This window comes from Chanodichthys erythropterus, chromosome 10 (assembly GCF_024489055.1).
Source record: "Chanodichthys erythropterus isolate Z2021 chromosome 10, ASM2448905v1, whole genome shotgun sequence".
In the NCBI taxonomy this organism is placed as follows: domain Eukaryota; kingdom Metazoa; phylum Chordata; class Actinopteri; order Cypriniformes; family Xenocyprididae; genus Chanodichthys; species Chanodichthys erythropterus.
Window position 1 is genome coordinate 40,147,212 of NC_090230.1, and position 25,052 is coordinate 40,172,263.

The following is a 25,052-nucleotide window of genomic DNA, read 5'->3' on the forward strand; positions in this document are numbered from 1 at the left end:
ACTACCGTAAAACTTTAGAAGGCTATTTTATCTTATAGAAAATAACAGTGACGTTTAGAACAGTGACGCAATGAATGTGTTTCATTTCAACAGTATTGACCACGCAATGACTTGGCAGCTTTATCAATGGCTTGAGCAGTGTGACTCAGGACTATTGCTATTATAAAAGAGAGCTGTCATCTGCTCATGTGAATAGCAGTAGTGGACGTCCTGAGGAGAGCTCAAACGTGGGCTTCTCAATGTGAGCTACGAGATGGTCCTCACTGCAGAACACAAGATCCAAGGGGCGGGGTCTGGGGTTAGATCCAACTCCTCCCACTTTCCATAGCCCTAAACCTGCCCGACTCCGCCCCCTGGCTCTAAACCTACCCATCTCCACCCCCTGGTTCTTCTAGATCCAACTCCTCCCACTTTCCATAGCCCTAAACCTACCCAACTCCGCCCCTTGGATCTCGAGTGTTCTGCAGTGAGGGGCTACTGGGGCTACGTCTACACTAATCCGGATATATTTGAAAAAACGCTCCGCGTCCACACTATCATTTTCAAACGTTTTCCAAAAGTTGCTCATCCACACTGAAACGTATGAAAACGCTTAGGCCTACATCCCCCTACTGCGCATGAGTAAAGCTTCGACCTGCGTCATTCCTGCTAGGCGTTTATTTACTTTCCGGCTCTTTGAAACTTTGAGTTTTTTAAATTGACCGACAGTGAGGTGGAGTTGTTGCTGCGAGTAACACAGTAGTATAAAGTGGCCAAAGCAAGCGAGACTGTAGACTGGGAGACGTGTCTTGGCTGAATTGGTCATCATGACTAAAACTGCATCATCGTATTCAAAAGCCTGCGTTTTCATAGTCTACACTATGACGCGAAGACGTTTTCAAATTTATCTGCTTTGGAGTGCGTTTTCTAAAAGCTATGTTTTCGTTGACTTAAAACGCAGTCTCAGTGTGGAAACGGAGAGAAAAATATACGTTTTCAAACGAAAACGTATTAGTGTGGACAGGCCCGGATTAAGAACACATTGGGCCCTGAGGCTATAGCAACACCAAGGGCCCCCTTTCATATGATTGCCAAGCCACAGTGTCTTGTACCACAAGAATTTTTTTTTTTATTGTTATTATTTTTATATTTTTACAAATTTCATTTTATCAAATCATTTTATATAAGCACAAGCACACTAAATATTCCATGCTATTTTACATATTTTAAAATATATTTAACATATAAAATATTTAACATATTTTGAAATTGTATTGCATATATTGCTGAAACAATAATTCTTTCCTCTTATTAACACAAAATAAACTATTTTGAAGAACGTGGGTAACCAAACAGTTGATGGTCCCCAGTGATTTCCACATTTTATATATATTTTTTTCCTACTATGGAAATGAATGGGGACCAGCAACTGTTTGGTTACCCACATTCTTCAAAATAGTTTATTTTGTGTTCAACAGAAGAAAGAAACTCATTCAGGTTGAAAACAACTTGAAAGTGAGTATGATGACAGGATTTTAATTTTTGGGGTGAACTATCCCTTTAAGGACAAGGGTCCGCATGCTAACTATTAGGATGCTGTCACTTTAAGACGTGCACGCGTCCCATTTTCTCAACTCTCTTCAGACATAACCAACTTTGTTTATGTAAACCTTTTGTGTATTTGACAGTATTATAGCGCAATCAGACGTGAAACATGAAGTCCAGTAGTCAGGTGCTGTTTGACAGGCTTAAGTGTGTGTGCACGCTTCGGGTGTATGGGGTCAGAAAAAGCGCATCTCAGAACAGCACACGAATGACATGTTTAACTGGCAGGGCTTTAAAGCACATGCAAATAAAGAACTTTTGTGATTGCGAATAAGTGCAGTGTCCCGTGAGTAACTCTACCGCTGTGTTAACATGTGATGTGAATGTGTCGAGGTCGAGTTGTACGGATGCGGCACCAGAACTGCAACTGATAGAATGTGCTTCAAGGGCAGATAGTGGAGACAAGTCACTCGACATTGGTGTTCGTCAAAAAACAGTAGGAAAGTTAATTCGGGATTTTTACACGGGTGATGATGATGAGAGAAAAACACTGACATTGTGAATTCAAACGGCAATAAAATCAATCGACTCGTAAACTGTAAATGTTGAAAACACCTTACGTTTTCATGAGAAACAATTACTATCCGAATAGGGCTTAACTCGTTATAAGAATAATAACTTGCTGCAGCTGCTATCTCACCTTCTTCAGCGTGTAAAGCACACAGATCGGCGACGGTGTCGGTGGGTGAAGATAATTGTGAGCTGCCGCTGCGCGCGGGGTCTTCCACTGGCTCGGATGTTTTATGTGAACCGAAGAAGTTAGTTTTGGTATTTTTGCTGTAAGATTTGCATCCCTTTTTCTCCCTTTCAAGCTTATTTTTCCTTTTTTGCGCACCACTTTTTTAATCATTTGAACACCAGCGAGGCTGAAAAAGCAATAAAGGCCAATTTTCTAGTCTACATGCGATAGCATAACGCAAAGAGGCGTTTCCCGATGTCATGGCACGAATTGTAAAGTGATTTTGATTGGACGATGATTTATCAGTCAGGCACATTTTCCAATCATTTTTTCTTGTTATTTTATTAGACACAAATCAACCACCTATGACTTGTCAATCTCATTTCCTACAGCCAATCAGGGGCCCCCTCTACCCGCGGGCCCTGGGGCTTCAGCCCCACCTAGCCCTTATGTTAATCCGGCCCTGAGTGTGGACATGGCCTGGATTACGGCGCACGTCTCCCATCAGTTCGCGCATGTAGTAATTTAATGTATATATTTGAAAGCACTGAATCGCTATAGAATCGCGATTAATCCGATTCTTAGCATTTTACATCGATTATCGACCGAAATTAACGATTCACGGTTCAAAAAACATTTTTCAAGATCGAATTTGATGGGTTTTTTTCAACATCCGTGTGTGGACGTCAAATTGACGTAAAAAAAATTGACGTCCATTTGATGGTTTTTTTCCCGACATGTCTGTCGTTCTCTCTGTCTGTCATTCTCTCTGTCTGTCATTCTATCTATCTATCTATCTATCTATCTATCTATCTATCTATCTATCTATCTATCTATCTATCTATCTATCTATCATCTGTATGTGACTGTCTGTCATTCTGTCTGTCTGTCTTTCATTCTGTCTGTCTATCTATCTATCGTCTGTCTGTGTGTGTGTGTGTGTGTGTGTGTGTCTGTGTGTGTGTGTGTGTGTGTGTGTGTGTCTGTGTGTCTCGGTAGAACTGGTCTCGGATCAGCATTATTATACAGATAAACTCTAAGTTGTGTAAGAGTGTAAGTATTAGAGGCATCAGACCTCCAGGGTTCCTGCTCATTTTAGATTAATTGTCAAGTGCTCAGGAGGCACAATCATCCAGAAAACTCACCAAGATCAACAGAGAGAAATAATCATCTACCCAAATTAAGAACTTTCCCCTCCAGGATTGCATGAAATATTGAATGCATACAGATTTATGTTAAACTTTTTTTGTGCAGTTATTTACATTCTTTGAAAGCTTGGAGGCATGTTTTCATCTTTCTTCTTATACAAACATTTGGAATGGGAGACACAGAATCCCTAAATCATTATGCAAAAATGCACAGAAATTATGTATTGTCTCTTTCGTTACAGCATTGGATTTTTTTTTCTTTGCTTTCCTCTCTATTTAACAGTGATACTTTCCTCTGTGGACAAACATTTAGATTTAAAAACATTAACTTATCTTGTCACTATTATATTGAGTGTATATGTACTGTCAGTGGGCTTCTGTTAGACATTTCAGTGTTCTCTTTCAGTGCACTTTCAGAACTGTATTGCCTTTAAGCCTTAAAATATTGTATTTATTGAGAATTAAATTAAATGAGTTAAACATTTAGATTCGTTGCAGTCATTTAATCAATCAAAATAAGACAAGAACTTAGAGAGAACACTCTTACATTTCTTTAGGGAACGCTTGCCCCCTGGCGTTTCAATTCGAAACTACAGTTCTGTTTCTATTTGTGGAAAACAATAATGTACAATTTATGGAAATCGCACTTGAACAAAAACATAAAAACACATTTTATAAAATAGCTTTAGCGCTAGCTTGTACTAGCTTGAGTGGTAAACAAGTTGCGGATAATATTTCCCTAAGCGGAACTCTTGATTGGTTATGTTTCCACACGGTTATGAATCAGTCGCAGAATAGGGAAACATGTCAAGTTTAGTTTCTTTTTAAATGGGTGTTATTTTATTTATTAAAACAATATAACTCAATAAACTCTGTAGGCTAGTGTTAAGTCAGCTTGTCCGTTTTCGTTTGGGTGCCTCGTGCCTTGTTCAAGTTTGGAGAGTAGCCTAGCTAGAAAATTACAAAAACTTTGATTATTAATAATGTCTACAGCTGCGGTTCCTCTTCGAATTCTCTGTATTCATGGTTATCGACAGAATGGAAACTCTTTTAGAGAGAAGACAGGGGCTTTACGCAAACTATTAAAGAAACAAGTGGAGCTTGTGTATATTAGTGCACCACACCAAGTTCCTGCGATTCAAAACGAAAGTGAGTATAAAACTGATTATATTTGCTGTACCTCAAAACCTAATTGGTTGCCTAGCATCATATGTCCACTACCGGTCAAAAGTTTGGAATAATTAAGTTTTTTATGCTTTTGAAAGAAGTCATTTGCTCACCAAGGCTACATTTATTTGATTAAAAAACAGTTATATTGTGCAATATTATTGCAAGTTAAAAGAATTGTTTTCTATTATAATATATTTTAAAATGCAATTTATTCATGTGATGGCAAAGCAGAATTTTTAGCATCATTACTCCAGTTTTCAGTGTCACATGATCTTCAGAAATCATTCTAATAGGCTGGTTTGGTGCTCAAGAAACATTTTTTATTATTATCAATGCTGAAAACATTTGTACTGCTTAATATTTATGAACATAATAATCTTCTTTCAAAAACATTAAAAAGTCTTAATTATTCCAAACCTTTGACTGGTATTATACATTCAAGCTTATAAATATTTAGATCTATTTCCTAACATAAGTGTCATTGTTGAATCTTCCTATCTTATCTTACAACTGCAATCAGCCAATCAGGAACCAGAGAAGTCAGCCAGAAGTGGTGAAGAAGATCAGAGGGGCTGGTGGTTCTCTGATGTCCAGGCACGAAGTTTTAATGCTAAACAGGAGTGTGAGAGCAGCCTGGGTCTGGAAGAGAGTATAGAGGCTGTGAAAACTGCAGTGAAGGATCTTGGCCCTTTCGATGGCATCCTGGGCTTTAGTCAAGGTGCTGCGCTTGTGGCCATGTTGTGTGCCCTGCAAGAACAAAAACTACAGCCTGATTTCAATTTCCGCTTTGCCATCCTGGTCGCCGGATTTCGCAGTGCTTGTTCCCAGCATCAGCGGTTCTACAAAGGACCGGCAATAACAATCCCCTCTCTGCATGTGTTTGGACAGGATGACCGTGTAATTCCAGAGGAGATGAGCCGAGATCTGCTGCCAGCATTTGATGGAGCTCAAATCCTCTTTCATCCTGGTGGACACTTTGTTCCGGCGGCATCCTCGCATAGGCAGACATACCAAGACTTCCTCAAGAAGTTTCAGTAAGAGGATAAAATAATATCTGAGGGTTTCTGTAATAAATCAGGTGTACATAAAATGTACTGAGTGAATTATAGCTACATTATAAAAGTCTTGGAAACTGAAAAGTCAATAAAAGGATGTTTTACACTGTTCTCAGGGAAATGGTTACTTGAATAAAGACTTTCACAAGAATGCAGTGCTGTTTCATTTGTTGTCCAGATCGTTGACAGTGTCTGTTTAAAGGATATTTGTGGGTTCAAAACAAGTTAGGCTAAATTAAACAAATAAAATATAATATTTAATATAATATTTTTATCTTGAATTTGTAAAATATAAAATATTTACAGAAATGCACACATAATGGATGTCTATGTTGCAACTCTGTAAAGCCTGACATATGAAGTAATATTCAGAAAATATATACACTGCTCAAAAAATTAAAGGAACACTTTTTAATCAGAGAATAGCATCAAGTCAGTTAAACTCCTGGGATATTGATCTGGTCAGTTAAGTAGCAGAGGGGGTTGTTAATCAGTTTCAGCTGCTTTGGTGTTAATGAAATTAACAACAGGTGCACTAGATGGGCAACAATAGCCGCTTTTCCACTGTCGGGCCAGTGCGAGTCAGGGCTAACAGCGTGCCGGGCTGGGCCTATGGCCACAGACCTTAGGCACCGAGGCCAAAATCAAGTTGCGTTTCCACTGTCGGTCCGCAGCACTGATCTAAAAAACGCCCTTAAACACACCTCCCTTGATCAAACACAACCCAACCCATTTCAGCATGTAGACCATCACCTGACTGCGATTAGCTTCGCCTTTCACCTCGACCGCGCCTCAAGCCTCAGCTGGCCCGCTTTGGACCAAGGTTTTCGGTGGGCCGAAAAACCCATGCCTTTGGCACCGAGGAAGCACCAAAGAGGCACGATCAAGCCCCGGAAATGACAGTGGAAACGCGACCGGCCCTGGCACGCACTAGCACGCCCGCCTTTGGCCCAGCAGTGGAAACACGGCTAATGAGACGACCCCTAAATAGGAATGGTTTTACAGGTGGAGGCCACTTTTTTTTTCAAGGACATATTTTTCCCTAATCATCTTTTCTGACTGTTTTTTTGCTAGTTTTGCATTTGGCTAGGGGCATTGTCACTACTGGTAGCATGAGGTGATACCTGGACCCTACAAAGGTTGCACAGGCACTCCAAATCCCCAAAGGATGGCACATCAATACGTGCCATTGCCAGAAGGTTTGCTGTCTCCCAGCCCAGTCTCAAGAACATGGATGAGATTCCAGGAGACAGGCAGTTACTCTAGGAGAGCTGGACAGGGCTGTAGAAGGTCCTTAACCCATCAGCAGGACCGGTATCTGCTGCTTTGTGCAAGGAGGAAAATGACGAGCACTGCCAAAGCCCTACAAAATGACTACTGGTGTGAATGTCTCTGACCAAACAATCAGAAATACCCCTTTTCCACCAGCACGAACCAGGTGCTAGTTCAAAGTTAGTGCTAGTGCCAGTTCGGAGTTGGTTCAACTGACAAGCCTTCTAAGAACAGGTTTGCCTTTCCGCGGGCTAGAGAGAAGCACAGAGCCAGGTCTTATGTCACTGTATATGTCTCATATTTCACAACAAAGCTAATGTGGCAGCGCCAAACACAAACACACCAAGCTTGGTCGAGATGCATCAGCTTCTCGCAGATCGATCGCCACACCCAGAACGATCCAAAAGCTCAAGGAGTCGTATGCTCTACAAACGCTCCCACGGACCCGCAGCACTCAATCCACTCAGCTCTGATGCATCTCGAACAAGCCTTCCATCAACAATGGCGGACGTTTCGCTACTATTGATGCGCATGGCTTTGCGAACCTACATAGGCATCCAAACACGGCTTGCCGTAATTTGTATATAGACGGTAATTACAATTGAGTTGCTATTAGCTCGATTAGCTGCTATTTCAAAAAATGGCGGTCACAAATTTCTTGTTGGTCACGGTAACCCCAGGCCCTGACACAACCGGTTCTTACTTCTAGCCCAGCAATGTTTCAGTGCTACTTACGAACCACTTTTCCTGGTTCGGAGATGGTGCTTTGTGTGTCGAAAGACAAAGAACTGATTTGAAACTAGGCTCTGGCTCCGAACCAGCACTCAAACTGCCTTGGTGGAAAAGGGGTAAAACAGACTTCATGAGGGTGGCCTGAGGGCCCGACGTCCTCTAGTGGGCCCTGTGCTCACTGCCCGGCACAGTGGCGATCGATTGGCTTTTGCCATTGAACACCAGTATTGGCAGGTCAGCCACTGTGCTTTTCAGATGAGAGCAGGTTCACCCTGAGCATATGTGACAGACGGGAAGGGGTCTGGAGAAGCCATGGAGAACGTTATGCTACCCGTAACATCATTCAGCATGATCAGTTTGGTGGTGGGTTAGTGATGGTCTGGGGAGGCATATCCATGGAGCAATGCACAGACCTGTAGACCTGTCTAACCTGTAGACCTCTACAGGTTAGACAATGGCACCCTGACTGCCATTAGGTATCGGGATGAAATCCTTGGACCCATTGTCAGACCCTACGCTGGTGCAGTGGGCCCTGGGTTCCTCCTAGTGCACGACAGTGCCCGGCCTCATGTGGCAAGAGTATGCAGGCAGTTCCTGGAGGATGAAGGAATTGGCCCCCACGCTCACCTGACCTAAATCCAATAGAACACCTCTGGGACATTGATACATGGATACAAGCACGTGGGGGCCATACAAACTACTGAGTACCATTTTGAGTTGCTGCAAAGAAATTTCAGCAAAATGGACTAGCCTGTTGTATCATTTTTTCACTTAGATTTTCAAGGTGTCTTTGAATTCAGTCCTCTGTAGGTTGATAATTTTCATTTCCATCAAACGATGTGGCATCCTTTAGTTCCTAACACATTACCCAGTCCATATCAATATAGATATCCAACATGATATTTTTCCCAATATGTATATACATATATATTTGTTGAGTATCGTAATTGATACATCAGGCTTTATGGCTCATATAGTATGATATAGGAAAATTTGTAACTCATACTTAAAGAGGAAAAAACACCTTAATTTTATCTAGAAAAAAATGTGCAATTGTGCAGTTGCTGATATTTATATGGCCTAAACATAACATTTTTTTAATCAATGTAATGTAAATCAATGAGATCTTTATAGTATAGCAGACTACTTACATAAAATGCATATAAATATTAGTTGTCACTCTATATGTCCCAATAATATCTCTTAGTAAGAAGATATTTAAATGCTTAATTTTATGATCAATTCTCTGTGGATTATATTGTGGGGGCAAAACATATAATGCAATACAATACAATACAAAGATGATTGAGAGATGAACAAATAAACATTCCTCAAAATCCTGATGTATCATATTTGATTCTCTTTTTTTTTTAAAAGAAAAAAAGTGATGTATAGATAATTAACTAGTCATAAGTTGCTTCAGTCCAGTTTGGGTTCATCATAAATAAATAAAACTTTCTAAAAAAGAATAGTAGTTTGTTTACAACAGGTTTTTCAGCAAAGTTTTTATCATATTGATAATTTAGAGGCTTTAGACATTTGCATGCCGAATATGATACACTATTGACTTTACGGTTAAAGCAGATATGTTCATCATTATTTTATTTTATTATTTGTTAAACTTATATAATTTTTTCTATAGAAATAAACGTGTTATTGGAGCTGTAAAGTCCTGTTGGTGGTGGGAATAACTCTCCTGGTCAAGTAATTCATGTGAGTGGGTGGGACAGTGCTGACAGATGCAGTACCTCCAGTTTCCAGTAGGGGCGTTAGTGAGCGTGTTTTCCCCCTGCAGCTGTTTATCATTTTGATTTCTCTGTCAGTGTCTGTGTGTTTGTGCGCGTTCACAGTCAGATTGGGAACTCTGTGTTCTCATGTAGCTTAAAGAAAGTTTGGCGGCCCAGGATTGCATTCATGATGATTTCCAGATGTTTGTGGAAAGCACTCCTCTTTTCTCACTCACTCTTTCCAATGTATCCAGATCGCCCCCACACCCTCCCTTTCCTTTTAATGACCTGATCTCTCTCTGTTCCTTTATTTTTTTCTCACTCTCCCTGGCTCCATCCCTCTCTTATTCTTGTAAACGGCAAAAAACAGCTATTGGGTTGTGATTTATTGTTTTATTAAGTTCACACTGCATCTACTATTGCCTATGTAAATTATGAAAGTCAACATACTGCTGGTAAACACATTTGTGGTTTCATTGTGTCTTCGACGCACATTAGCAAAGTTCTTGACAAGTGCTCCAAGACAACTATTTTCTATGAAGGAAATATACAGTAGCTATATACAGCTCTTCTAAAACTGTATCTGATCCACTTAGTCCCATTTGTCCCCTTAAATTACATTCATTCCATTTATTTTTATATAATTATTTTATAATTGTTATATTATAGCCTATAGATATACATTTTTAAATATTATTGTATTACTACCACTACCAAGTCAATGATCAAATTTTACAGCCTTGTTTATTTTCCCCTTCATTTGTTTTTCCCCTCTTTCTGTCAGTCCCTCCCACATCATTCGTCTTTTTTTCCCCGTTCTCTCCTTCTCGGTGCCACGTGTCTCTTTCTCCTCTCAGACACATGGTTTTGATAAATGGAAGACAAGAGAAGAGGAGAAACACAGAAACTCCCTCTTGCCAGTAAGTTTTACAACAGCTCCGTGACTCCCGGCCTCAGGAATCCGTGGACTTACGCAACGGTAGTGGCTAGGGGTGAGAGGGAGAGTTGTGTAAGAAATGTCTGGAAAAGAAGGGTGTGAGAGGTGCACCAGGCTATATTTTGCCTCTGGTGGGCTATACTATAGCAGAAGGCAGGATGATGCCAGCAACCTGTGTTAAAAGTAACAGGAGGTATTTTTTTTCCTCTGAGGAATGAGGAGGGCGTGGTTTTGAGAATGTGGGCGGAGCTACAGAGTGTTTTTATATGAGTAGAAGGACTCGGTAGTTTCATCCTGCGCCGTTAAACTATCTTTTGCGTTCTCTCATTTTGAAAGCTGACTATATGGACTATATCACACTGTTTCTGGACTTTTACTTTTATCTTTCTGGAAATCTACATCTTTATGGGAGATTTTGAGGAGTGGTGCGTTTGGAAAAGTGATGGTTTTGGGTGTCTAGTAGTCACAGATGTTGGAGTCATGTATGTATTGTGCTGTACAGTCACGCGAGGTCTTATTTGAAAGATGTTTTGTGGTAAAATGAAGGTGATGAATGTGATCATTAGGTTTATGTAGCCTACAGTATGAATACATACATATATGATGTCTTTATATATATAAATATGTATTTGTATATGTTTATGCCTATGTATATGTTGGCCTATTTATTCATACTGTAGGTGAAATGAATCAAAAGATTTATATGTAATCTTGTATAATATTTGAAGAAGACTGAAAAATACTTCTGAGGTTTCCCAGAAGAGCAGATGAAGGTTAATTCCAGGAAATTTGTTTTGGTGAAGAGGTCAGTGCGAAGAAGCTGCTTTGCTGGTGTGGCCGGACTGACCAATCAGATCTCAGCAGTGACAGAGAGGGTGGAGGGAGTTTCCCCAGGAGTAGATTATTTAACCTAAAGAACTATGATGTCACTGCCATGAAGCACATGGTGCATATTTACAAACAAAGAGTGAGACGGTATGTAAAATGAAGGACTTTTTCGCTGAAAATGCTTAATATTCTGAGTTTATGGATTGTTGTGGGTTTGTTTTGAGACTATGTTGAAGTTTTTTACTTTGAGAGGGTCAGGCAGTGTCTTATAACCAGGAATTCATCCAGCAGAGTGTGGCTTGAGTTACTTATTATTTATTTCCAGTCTGATCCAAACACAGTCCTGCTGCTGCTGCTTGGTTTTCCTGTTTTTGTGGACAGTGCACACCATAAGCCAAAGTTCTCTTATGGACTTTTTCTTTCTTTCTTTCTTTCTTTCTTTCTTTCTTTCTGAGCTGCAGGAATTCTCTAGGCTATGGTTGGTAAGAAGTACAAGGTTTTGGTAAAGAGGAAATACTTAGATCTGGACACAAACCTTCAAATTCTTGTGGTTTGGCTGTTCCTTCTTGTGAATCTAGTTGTTACAGGGGCACATTTGGGTCAAGTGGAGGTGGAGATGAATTAACGACTATACTTTCCATTTCTAGTCATTGCTTTTATAGGGTTAGTTCACCCAAAAATGAAAATTTCTGTCATTAATTACTCACCCTCATATCGTTCAACACCCGTAAGACCTTCATTCATCTTCGGAACACAAATTAAGATATTTTTGATGAAATCCGAGAGGTATATGACTCGTCCTAGAAATTTAAGAGAATGACATTCTTGTTGCTTCATAAAATTAAGGTTCAACAACTGTCTTTAGTATCTTTCTGGACCTTGAAAGTGTTGATTTAATTGCTGTCTATGGACAAGTCAGACACTTCTCAGATTTTATCAAAAATATCTTCATTTGTGTTCTGAAGATGAACGAAGGTCTTACGGGTGTGGAACGATATGAGGGTGAGTAATTAATGACAGAATTTTCATTTTTGGGTGAACTAACCCTTTAATGCATCTGGTCAATTGGTGTTTGTCTTTTTAAAATGGATAGAATTTATTGATCTAAAAAAATACAATAAAAGTAAATAACACTTTATTAGGACAATGCATGTGCAATTTGCTGATGATCTCTTACATTATTTTCTCTGTTTTTCTGCTTAAATGTCTGACAGTGCCAGGTTTGTCTTCTTTAGAGGCTGAATGTGTAAATAATAATTCTTAGAGAGGCTGTGAATCAGTGTGTGTGTGTGTGTGTCCGTCCCTGTATGATGCCCTTGGCCCTGAACAGTAAGAGTTTATGTGCTGAGGTTCCAATATCAGCACATGGTCTCTTACTTGTAGGGAAAAGAGTCTCTTTCGACATCTCATCACATTGTTTCAAAGTATTCACTTTGTTTTGGAAGATCATTTACATTTAATCATCTAGAAACAAATGAGGAATGTCACAAGATTAGCATACAAGAGGCAACAATATTCAGAAAGTTAGAAAAAGAAAGCTTGAATAATACAGAAGCTAGAAAATAATTTATTTATTAATAATCTTATTTATTGCCATCTGGCAAATTCTGAAAATGTAATGATCAACAAGATTTGGACCATATATATATATATATATATATATATATATATATATATATATATATATATATATATATATATATATATATATATATATATAATAAATATATATAATATATAATTTTTATTTTTATTTTACCTGGGCAAACATTATTCAATAATGCTTAAAAAGATCTGCATCCAGCCCAATTTAATTAATAAATCTGGCATCATTTAAAATATTATAATCAGAACATGGTACATTGTCTTTGAATGCTGAGATCTTATGTAATTTAATTTTTGAATTGCTTTCTCATACTTGCACAACAATGGCCCACAGATTGTTTTGTGCAACTACAATCTCTCTCCTCCAGAGGGCGACATGTGACTGCTATTCCTTTAGCATTCGGTCCATATTCTATTGCACACCACTAAACATTTCTGCAGATCAAAACTCATTTAGACAAGACATCCCTGTTAATTTAATGTTAATTACTCACTGAATTTACCAAAAACACCTGTCCTGCTGTCCCAGATGGCACTGGAACCGGTAAAAAAAAAGCATGGCTTTCATCAATTACACATTAAACATATTCTGTCACTCTATCCTAATTGAAACTGCTTCTCCCTGTTCCACAGGAAATTGTCTGGAAAAAAAGGAGCAATCATTGGCACTCCGCATTAGAATGAATCACTTGGCCATCAGGGTGAATCATCAGGAAAACATTAGAGTGAAATAATTGTATATTCTGGTACAGTACATGAATCAATTACAGCAGAAAAAAGAATCTGTATTGAAGTGTTTAATGTATGTTGTGTTAATAATAAAGTTTTTAGTCACAAATCAAAAACATGTACAGGCAAATATGGAGAAAAACATGTTTACATTCACATCTGCTCTTTCAATAGAGTTTCAAAAGGAGGGAAAGATATAAATAAATAAAGTGAGACTTTGACCTACTTTCCGAAACCAAATCATTCTGCAAGTTCTTCCTAGCAAATCCTCAGCATGTTACAGTTTTGGTCACGCACATGAAACATAATTAAGCCTGCTAGTCACAATTACACTTCCAGTTGTCGCTATAACACCTGCCCCTTGGCGACCATGGCTGTAGACTGTTACCACGTGCCATCGCTACAGTAACAATCTAAAGCCACGGTCACCATGGAGACAGCAGAGGTAGGGATGAGGGGGTGTTGGCATGGTAACTGGAAATAGTGCGATCCTATTGGCTTGTTAGATGAAACGCCAAGCCTCCATAGCACAGGACTCCCCCAATACAGGCTCAGATAGACACAACTGTTTGCCGTCACAGCCGAGAATTTCTGATGTATGTGTGCGTGCACATTTTCACAGCGTCTCCTATGAAATCCAACCCAAGTTATTCAGATTATAGGCTAAATCTGGTGTTTAAATGTGTATTTGCGATGCTGGAGCCAGACTTCAGTAGCCATGACTGTAGACTGTTACTGTACTGTTGGACTCCATAAGCAGTAAGCAGTCTAGAGCCAAGGTCATGAAGTGCTGGCATACTGGCAAAGACTCAGCCATGCTGGGCAAGACCTGGAAGTGTTGAGCTCACTGATGGAGAGATAGAACAGCTACTGCAATTGAAGAGAAGTGTTACAAAAACAGGATTTATTAAACACCTAGAATAGGTATAAGGTGTACTGTATAGATTTAAAAAAAAAAAAATGATGCAGAACACGGTATATTTCATTAGAAGGGTCACGGTTTGCCCAAGCAGAATGTTCTCAGGAACATTGATTCCCATGAGCACCGCTGCTGGGTCAGTGACGTAGATGCTGGGCTGAATGCTTTTGAAAGTCGTTCCATTACTAGACGTTTTTTTCAGTTATATTTTATTACACCTAACCCTCATTTATTTTAGTGGCTCTTACTGGGAGACCAAAGTTTGACTGCTTAACTGTGTTGAATTTTTAAGAAAGGAGGAAGTGGCCTTGACAAAACACCAACCGCTGTCCATGGTGCTGAAACAGTTTTACTCTGCTTTAATTTACATTTTTAACAGCCCATTTAATATAGCAGTCCTAGGTATTTTTCACAGCATTATGGTTATGACTGATTAAGTTATTAAAGACAATAATATAGTTTGCTCTAAAATGAACATAAAGAACTGACAACCTCAGTCACCATTCACTTCCATAGCATATTTGTACATACAATTACAGTGAATGCTGACTGATATTGTGCCAAACATCTCCTTTTGAGTTTCACATGAAAATAAATCAAATAAGGGTAAGTAAATAATTATCATAATCATTTTTGTGTGCACTGTTCCTTTAAGAGTTAAAATACATTTTGTTTCATCTACTCAAAATATTGGTCGTTAGTGTCGTTTGATTTTTAGGCTACAGTCATTCATTTACAAAGAATGAATAAAGGTGTCGTCGTCAATGAACGCCCACTCCCTTCTTTAACACCCCCGCGAAAAATAAAAGGTTTGTGCTGCAGTCATTTGTGTGTGTGTGTGTGTGTGTGTGTGTGTGTGTGTGTGTGTGTGTGTGTGTGTGTGTGTGTGTGTGTGTGTGTGTGTGTGTGTTTGTAGCTGAGCGCGCGCTGTCTCTTTAAAGGGTTACAGTAGGTGACTACGAATCATCTGCAAAGTGCGCAAGAGTGACGCAGACCTGACTTCAACGCCTGAATACACGTCACAGAATTAGTGTGGAAAAAAAAAGGTGAACGGAAACGTTAGGTAGGAAGGAAATTCATAGCATACAGTCAAGAGGGGAGGAAGGAGGGGTGGGTGTAAACAAAAAAAAAAACGACTTTGTTGAATAGAAGGGCAAAAATAAAACGATGGTTAGTGGAGGTACGAGGGCATCAACCGGAAAGATAGGGTAGGGGGAGTGTTGCCACGTCTAGTTATTATAAGCGACTTTGTGCTTGTTTTTTCACTTACAAATATGCGTTTTTAGGTTGACTGCTTCGTCGTTACTTAGTGTGAGGTGAGTCTCCGTCTCTTTAAACGAGGACACTGAGGGAGCGTTTCTGCTCCTGTTCAGATAAACGGCGGGAGAAATAGTTTATATGACTACAAACGTGCGTTTTTTTATTATTATTATTATTTCGAAGCCTATTATATGGAATAATTGCCATGATATTTGAATGTTGTTGTTGTTTTCTTCTACCAAAATCGACGACGACATTCATCTCTACCGGAAATCTCCCGGCGTCTCACATTCACCAGAGAGTTTCCAGCTACATTCAGCTACTAAATACAAACACATATTAATTCCAAATATATGTAGCCTATGTTTGTAATTCCCGAATAGTCAGTACACAATGAAGCAACTGGCTTTTCAATGATAAATTCATAAATTCATTTCACGATAGGAAGTTTCTTTAACAAAAACAAACATTGTTTAATTTAACTTGCGAAAGCATGCTTTTTCAGCACCAACAGCATTGTCAATTGGACTTTTCTTTTTAAAGGGTCTTCATGCTGCCCACGTGCGAAAAAAGTGAGTCACACTGCAGTAAGTTTCAGGTCGTCTGCAATATGCCGTAAATCTTTTAATAAACACGCATAAAAATATTATCTGTGGGGGGGAAAAAACTTCTAAGACTTGTATTTGGCAACCTTTAAGTCATTTCTAAATGAGCTTCCAGGCTGTCACTGTGCCATTTTCAACCAAACAGTGTCAAATCACACTTACCTTGAAATATTGGAGTCCTCGTCAAAAATGCAGTCGAATTTATGGCGGCTGTCCGTTTTCTAGTACCTCGTCTATTAGATGTTGGCGCTCCAGTAGGATGGCACGGTGTACTGCGTAATGAGAAGTTCTTTCTCGCCTGAGTGTCTCCATATGGACCACTGTCTGACTCGTCTTCTTTTTCCTGGTAGAAACAAGCAGCTCTCAAGCGCTTTTCCATCTACCGTGCGCTTTTTATAGAGATCTGATAGTACTAGTAAGCTGGAGAGGGAGGGGGACTCATTCACTAAAAAGCATCACCTACTCAACTACGCGCGTGCACTACGTCATTGACGGAATTTTGTCAACGGGGCTGCTATTTATAAAGACCAAGGAGAGTTGGGAGTCTCACAATGCTCAGTCAAACGAGCAAAGAACGATTATATATAGCTTGTTCCTTTTTCTTAACCTGCCTGTTAAACTCTCAAGACTGAAAATATGGCTAATACGATCAGGGCCAACAAATGATTATTCAATGCTAGTTTTGATGTAAGGGAGGCCAGGAAAGCTTGCACCATTAGTTTAAAAAGTATAGAAAATAGAGTGAGCTTTATGCGCCAAGTGTGCAAACAGACAAGGAATTTGTTGTGGTGTCCAGGAGCTACATTCATCCATCCATCCATACATACATACATATATAACACAAGAAGAACATTTAGTAAGATTAAGAAAATAATAATAATAATGAAATAATAATATTTATCTCAACCAGAAGACTTGTGTACAGATGTGTGCATTATGTAAAGAAAGTATAATTTCAAATCCGTCTGATTTAGGTGTTAATGATTGTTAAATGACAGAACTATCATCTGAATCATCAGGTTCTCGTTTAAACCAATATATAACATCCAAACAACATTTTACTATAATTTGAGATATTAAATGATGTTAGATGACAACTATCACCTGAATCATCAGGTTCTCGTTTAAACCAATATATAACATCCAAACAACATTTTACTATAATTTGAGATATTAAATGATGTTAGATGACAACTGTCACCTGAATCATCAGGTTCTCGTTTAAACCAATATAAAACATCCACACAATCTTTTCAGCCTTATGTGTAAAGTGGCTTGAAATATCATATTGTAACACTTTCGGATGTACTTCTACTTGACCCAAGATTGCACAAAATGTGACATTGTATTGGCCACATTTACCAAAACTATTGTAAGTCTGTTGTTTAAGATTTGTTAGTCTTTGTTTTATATATTTGTACTTGTGTCCATGTTTATTTGCTCTTTTGGATTAAATTGTTTAAAATGAATGGAGGGATGTAATGATAATAATATTGAACACCTACATTTGATCCCACAGTTTTAGTTGTTAAGCCCTTTTTGTATTAGATATGAATTTACACGGTTAAAGGGACAAGTTGTGGGTTTGTAAACTACTTTATTTGATATATATGGAAATATAGCCTAATATTAAAGTTTGAGACACAAAAATACATAAGTTACAGATATAAGTGCCACCCTCAGTCTCCTCCACGCTTGGAGCAGATTGAACAAAAGCATATATGTAATGTTAGTTAAGCTTTCTTTTTATTTTCATTACATTTATACATACTGTATATTTAATATAGTTTAATGAAAATAAAATGTACATTTTTATATTTATTATCCCGCGTAAGCGCGTGAGTCGTGATTCCTCGCGCGCCATTCACCCCACAGCATAGCGTTTCAGTGCAGACGCCCTTTTTTCCTGCAAGAACGGAACATTCTTGCTGTCTAATTTCTTATGTTTGATGCGGCATAGATGTCGAAAGCCATTCGGCTGTAGTAATAAACCGATTTCAATCACATAGCGCGCAGAATGTCGACAAGCCCTCAACGGATCGCGTCGCTGATTCATTCTCGAGTGCGTTTCGCGTTTAGATATTCAGACAGACGTCAATGGAAAGCACTCATAGCTGCAGTGGAATGATCAGCCTTTTGAAATCAATACAAGAGTAACTCGATTCGAAGTCTCTAAGTGCGCCGAGAGCACGCAAATGCGTACAACCGGTAGTCTACGTCCTCATGACCAATTGTGGATAGTGACTTGGGGAACCCTGAGACGTAACGCACGTGTCAGACGGGTAGCTCGTATTCTCCCTCTTGAACGTGGGATGATCAAGACAGCGGAATACACCGCGTGCCCCCGCAAAGGGTACGTCCCTGAGGAAGTTTGCAGTTTTTCTAACTTTCGCTGTGCTCATATTAACTTGTTTAGAATATTATAGCTGAGAAGATATGATTTAAACAAGAATGACTTGTTTTAACAACTTACTGCCAACTCACACATAAGACCGTTTGCTATGCTTGCCACAGCGACTCACCGACCCTAAAACGACCCTTTTTTGCATTGATAGATTTTAATAAAGACATTATTTGGCCCATTTATAAATATTTTTTTCCTAGCAAGAAGCTACCAAGATATATCTTTTAATATTGGCACAGTATATGGGGTAAGTACAGTACAGGTACAGTATATGGGGTAAGTAGTCGCAATGAAAACCATACAAACAAACCAACACATATTTTAATTAATCAACTGTATAAAACTCCACTGACATAAATGTGACAACTTGCCCAAATCTGACATTCACTTAAAATTCCTTTGTCTTGAGAACACAGTTCAACCTTTCGGTTTGAAGGTAAAAAACGACCCAAGTTAGGTTGAAAATGGACAAACCCAGCGATAAATGTTTGCACAGCCTGCTGAGTTTATTTAACTCAACTATTGTTTTAAAATGACTGTATTGCTTGCTTAAATCTAACCCAAAAATATATTGGAAATTAAATTGCTTATTAATGAATGTTCACCTTTTGATTATTATTGTTACCTCTAATTGTGTGCCTGATTTTTATTTTGGGTTCATTTTAAACCAGCCATATAGTAATTCAATAGTTGAGTTAAATAAAACTGCCCAGCATGTTGGACTAACATTTAACCCAACCACTGGGTTAAAACAACGCAATTGCTGGGTTTGTCCATTTTCAACCCAACTCGGGTTGTTTTTAACCCAGCATTATTTAGAGTGTATACCATCATTATATTGTTGACTCTTGCCTGAATGTATAATACCATTTTATTGTGTTCACTTGTTTATCCAAAATTATCATAAATATGATATTGTAATGTTAGTTTGGAGGACATAATTCACAAAAATATTATAGGAATTATTTGAACTATTTTTTAATAAACAAATATAAAAAAGTCAAGTCAATCAAGTCACCTTTATTTATATAGTGCTTTTTACAATGTAGATTGTGTCAAAGCAGCTTTACATTGACAACTGGTATATTATTTTGGCTGCACAGCAGCTCTTAAAGAATAGTGTCAATGCAGGCAGACCAAAGCACTGCTGAATATCAAATGTCAAGTCAAGTGTCCCCAACTAAGCAAGCCAAAGGCGACAGAGGCAAGGAACCCAAACTCCAACAGGTGACATCAGGTGGCAAACAAGTGGCAAATAGGTGTTAAAATGGAGAAAAAAAACCTTAGGAGAAACCAGGCAAAACCACAACTAAAACAAAAAGACAAATTTATTCAACTGGACTTTTGACTTAAGCAGTGCAATACTCAAACATTTGTTAGCTCTGTGGTTTTGGAGATCCCGTCTGTTTAATAAAACAAGAATCTAGTTATTTTACAGAACCCTTTCTGATATTCAACAGGGCATTTGGGGTGAACACATGCCTTCCTTTTTGAATTCAGAGCGAAACGCACACTTCACCGATTGCAGGAAGCTCACTGCCGGATTCAATTTCTCTTATTTCAGAGCATAGGACAGAAAATAACTCTCTTAGACGCTGAGTGGGAAGAGTCTTTGGGAGGCTGCGTTTACTTCCGCTTCTATTTTCAGAGGCCCATCTCCTCATCAGAGCTCCTTTTTTTTTTTGTCATCTCTGCCTACTCTTTGCATCCCTCCGTCTTTTGCTTAGTTTATTCGTATTTGTTTATGACTTTCCTCCAGCTGTGAGAAGTTTTTTTGGACTGTACACCGTAGACTCCCTCCGATAGCATGTGATTTGTTTCTAGAACATCCTGACCTTCAAATGTCCTCGTTTTTAAAACACAGATGTAGGATTGTCGTAGATCATTAACGTGGATGAAAATGTATGCATGCTCAATTTCAAAGAGAAATGTAACAGATTTTTGGTCACATGTGTGGGCATATTTTGCAATGCACTGTTTGTTAAAGCTTTCGTTAAAAATAACAAGAAGAGATACTGAATTTTGTTATCTCCTCTCTCTCTCTTGCTCTCTATTTCGTTGTCACTTCCGCCCACCCTTCTCATCCTGCTCTCTTCCTCCCTCTCCAATGTAATCGCCCCCACAGAAACTGTCACCTCCCTCCCTCTCTCCCTTTTCTTTCTCCCTGCTTCTCGCATCTCTCCACGTTGTCACTGTATTGTTTCTCTCCCCGCGTTTGCAGATGTTCCTCAATTTGCTAGTGACGCCGATAATGATATCAGAATTTTCTGAAGATTGATTCAAAAGGCGAGACTTGATGTCTGGAGACTGTAACTGCTCCCTCTATCTCTGTCTCCCCTCTCACTTTTCTTTTTTGTGTCTCGCTCTGTATTCGCCACACAGAATGCACTCGGATCAATACAAAAAAAGCCCACCCCCTCCCTTATCCTCTGCCTCCCTTCTTTTTTCACCCCCTCCCACCCACCACGTCTCTCTCTCTCTTTCTCTGACTCATGCAGAAATCCCTGCATGCCTGAGCCCAGTTTGTGTTTTCTCTCTCTGATTGCAAGGCTGACTTGCATATAATGAGGTTTGCAGGAGAGAACGAGTGAAAAAAGAAGGACAAGCAAGAGGGTTCTGATTGGTAAAACCCCCTCCACCCCCACTTTCATTTACACATGCACACCTTCAGACCCCCAAATGCACACATTTCTTTCCTCCTACCACACCCATCCACACACTCTCTCTGATACAAGTTCATTCATTATACATCAAAAGAACAATCTGGACCGCTGTGAAACCTCAGTGTGGCCAATAACTGTCGACAGAGTCATATTTCTTTAACAAGATACACATTAAATCACTGCACTATATGCAAGAGTGAAATCTTGGGTGCGTCATCCACGTTGCAGTCAGTGACAGAATACAATACAGTATAAAATGTGAAGGAAAAACTGTTCACTGCTCAGTTTTCAAGTGAAAATGTACAGTTGATTAGCTTTAGCTTTCTGATCTGAACCTTAAAGTGGACCTATAATGCCCCTTTTACAAGATGTAATATAAGTCTCTGGTGTCCCCAGGATGTGTCTGTGAAGTTAAATGTGTCAGCTCAAAATATCCCACAGATAATTTATTATAGCTTGTCAAATTTGCCCCTATTTGGGTGTGAGCAAAAACATGCAATTTATGTGTGTGTCCCTTTAAATGCAAATGAGCTGCTGTTCCCAGCCCCCTTTTCAGAAGAGCTTTAACAGCTTGTGCTTCGTTTGGTAAACAACAACAAAGCTGGAGAATCTCACGCAGCCAAAATGACGAATGTCAGTAATAATGTTCAGCCTCGGAGTCAGACACAGATGGAGAGACTCAGGAAGAAGTTACAACTTTTGGAATGCATCTGGACGTTTCTGAATGGTTAGTGGATAAATTTATTTAGTTGGTGTGGTGTGGAGTTGATTCAACTCATTGATTGGCATGTGCTGTCATGTTAATCTTTTGTCCAAATCCAGTGTTGAATTTACTTGTTTGTGAAGCAGTCCGGCGTAAAATGACGGCATGGTAACAACACTCTTCTACAACAACTCTTCCTCTTCTCATAAACCAGCCCAAAATGGCCTCACCCCCTTTGTTGCGTGTTCCTGGGGGCAGGGTTTATGTAAATGTTGGGGTTTGTGATGTCACCAACCTGGAAAGAAGCTCATTGTAGTCCCTACCAGCCATTTTTTGTAGTCCTTAAAAAGAGATTTCTGTAAAAACACATTTCTGATGAACATAATCTGAGAAATATTAGCAAATACCCTGACGCATCCAAGCTTTATAATGGCAGTGAGCAGAATCAACAATGAGCTGAAGAAAGTCTCCATCCACATCCATCCATCATAAACATATTTTACATGGCTCCAGGGGGCTTAATAAAGGCCTTCTGAAGCGAAGTGATGAATTTGTTTTTAAAAAAAATCCATATTTAACAAGTTATGAAGTAAAATATCTAGCTTTCGCCAGACCGCATTCAAGTTACGAAGAAAGTGTAAAACTCTTGGTGGCGGTTTCCCAGACAGGGTTTAAATTAAGCCAGGATAGGCCTCAATCCAGAAAAAAAAGAGAAATGCCTGGAAATCTGTTTGTAATGAATTTCTTTTAAATAGATTAATTCTTTATAAATAATAATATGATTAATGCTTTTGTTTTGTCTTTACATAACAACAAACTAAATATAACTATTTACACATGTGATGATCAGTGTTGGCAGTCTAGAAATGATACTGGTTTGATCCAAAGCACAATCAACATGATTGCTTCTTTATATAAAAAATGGCGATTTTTGTTAGCAGGTCCTCAACCCAAGCACAAGCTCTACAATTCACCACAATGGTAATCTCCAAAAAACATTAACATAACAAAAACTTTTACATAATAGAAAATTAAACATTAAGAAGTCTCTCCATATTCTCATCTTTCTAAAAAGTGCATATAATAACACTTTTTCAACATTTAGTCTCCCACTTCAGCCTGGTGTAAAGCATGATGGGAAGTGAAAGTCCTGTTTGATTGGGTCACATGACTGAAACATGTTTTTTTCAAAATGAAAACATCAAGTGAGTTCTAGTAAACATCAATCAGTCCATTTAACTTGAAGCAATCACATTTGAACCAGAAACAATGGTGTTAAATCAAAATAAATTGAACAGCACCAAAAAAATAATAATAATAATATATATATACATACATACATACATACATAGTGTATATCGATATATTTCCAAGTAATACATGAGTCTTCTTTGAAACACAACGTTAATCTGAAGTTAAACCTGCCTCCTGGTAGGTTTAATTTAAGCTTCAATTTAGTCCTGAAGTAGCTCTAGTCTTCCTTCAGGAAATCATCTTATTAAACTCTGGACTAGACTAAGTCTAGGACTATTTTAAACCATGACAGAGAAAGCAGATTTCTGTTAATCTGGTTTAAAGGGCCATTTTATTCTAGGACTAGCTTAATCTCTGTCTGGAAAACTGCCCCTTGGAGTTCAAAACGCTTACGCTACGCCCTACGCCTTCCCTATTAAACTTACGGAAAAAGCTTAACTGGCATGACACCGGTTCCGTTTTTTCCGTAAACTGAATACGGAAACCAGTCTGACGGAAGCTAGATATTTTACTTCATAATTTGTTAAAGCTGCAATCCGTAACTTTTTTTTGGTTGAAAATGATCCAAAATTAATTTTTGAGCAAGTACAAAACCAGCTAGTGTTCAAAACTATCTTCTTACTTTAGTTCGATTCATAACAGTAAGCTTGTAATAATGTTTTATAATAAGATTATACTGATGGGTTTCCACGGGAAATTCGAGCATGCAACCGTTTGTCTTTACATCATTACGTCACGTCTGTAAACAGAAAGGAAGGAGTCCCAGCTAGTAGCTATATCATGTGAGGATGTTGCTGGTAGTGGATCATTTAAAGCCTTTTCTCACAGCAGCTGAAATAATTAAACTTATCATTTTGATGGCAGATTGTAATCCAGAAAGTTCTAAATGACAATCATCAGTGACAACTGGAGATTCAGCCGTAGTCAAAAAGCGAAAGACTTTGGGCTGTGGAGTGGATACAGAAATTTAAATCTACAGGTAATGCATATACACACTAAATACACATCACGCAGTGCTGATGTTGTTAACATTAACCATTTATAACAAAGTATAACAGTAATAAAATTTTGCATGGTTTGCATGGCGTGATCCGAGCTAAGCAATCGTTAGATTTAATCATCATTGGCAGCGCGATTTATTGTAGGCCTAATGCTTTTCTCCTCAGTTGGTCAGAACAAAAGTGGCAGACATGTTACTTGTTCATATGATATTTTACGCTGAAAGGTTTTATTGTGGTCATACTTTCAAAGCGTAGAATCTGTGATTCTGAAGTACAGTATCCACACCAATGTGGTGACTGACACCAAACATTAGATTCATCCGCACGGAGTCGGGCTGATGCACAACCCACGTAGCGATAATAATTCCGCATATAACTGCAATTGCAGGATTTAAACAGAGATGGCGACAAAGAGGCAAAAGTTAGCAGCGCACGGGTTCCCTCGATTGAAAGCCTTTGCATTTTCCCCATAGACAAAAAATAAGCTCTCTGTTTAACAAAGAGTTATGACACACGTTTTGTCTATCAAGATTATCTTTACACAACATTAATAAATTTTGAAGCCTAAATAAAGTCGTAAGATATAAAAAGCTAACATAGGCTGTAAATGGACTACAGCACACTGTGGTCATGGATCAACGTCACCACCACCAAGCTTCCTCAAACTTTATTTAAAAACATGCTCGCTGATTATGATCTGCGCTGCATATGAATACTTATCCACTTTTTTATGAGAAATGCTGTCCAAATGTCCCGTTTGTCATGATGACATCTAAA

The 25,052-nt window shown here is 38.7% G+C and overlaps 2 protein-coding genes and 1 long non-coding RNA gene across 4 annotated transcripts in view; all 3 read left to right on the forward strand.

Moving 5' to 3' along the window:
• Positions 1-4,203: 4,203 nt before the first annotated feature.
• On the forward strand, positions 4,204-5,775 carry ovca2 (OVCA2 serine hydrolase domain containing). Its single transcript, XM_067399193.1, has 2 exons — positions 4,204-4,560; positions 5,102-5,775. The coding sequence occupies exons 1-2, from the start codon at positions 4,395-4,397 to the stop codon at positions 5,617-5,619; spliced, it is 684 nt and encodes a 227-aa protein (XP_067255294.1). The 5' UTR covers positions 4,204-4,394; the 3' UTR covers positions 5,620-5,775.
• Positions 5,776-12,897: 7,122 nt separating this feature from the next.
• LOC137028650 (uncharacterized) lies at positions 12,898-15,113 on the forward strand. The gene is made up of 2 exons (XR_010896185.1): positions 12,898-13,281; positions 13,371-15,113. It is a non-coding gene; the product is annotated as an uncharacterized lncRNA (long non-coding RNA).
• Positions 15,114-15,521: 408 nt separating this feature from the next.
• smg6 (SMG6 nonsense mediated mRNA decay factor) overlaps positions 15,522-25,052 on the forward strand; it is a 33,774-nt gene continuing 24,243 nt past the window's right edge. Inside the window, exons 1-2 of one of the 2 annotated variants that reach the window (XM_067397698.1) lie at positions 15,522-22,044; positions 24,139-24,253. The gene's annotated coding sequence lies outside the window, so the exon portion shown is untranslated. Of the gene's footprint in view, positions 22,045-22,938; positions 24,254-25,052 lie in introns of those variants that run through there. The other variant, XM_067397699.1, reaches the window with a different exon arrangement.

Excerpts from the sequence above, each read along its gene's own strand:
- ovca2 (XM_067399193.1), top strand. The coding sequence starts at position 4,395 with ATGTCTACAGCTGCGGTTCCTCTTCGAATTCTCTGTATTCATGGTTAT. Across the intron at positions 4,561-5,101 it reads TCCTGCGATTCAAAACGAAA|CCAATCAGGAACCAGAGAAG; the intron begins GTGAGTATAAAA and ends AACTGCAATCAG.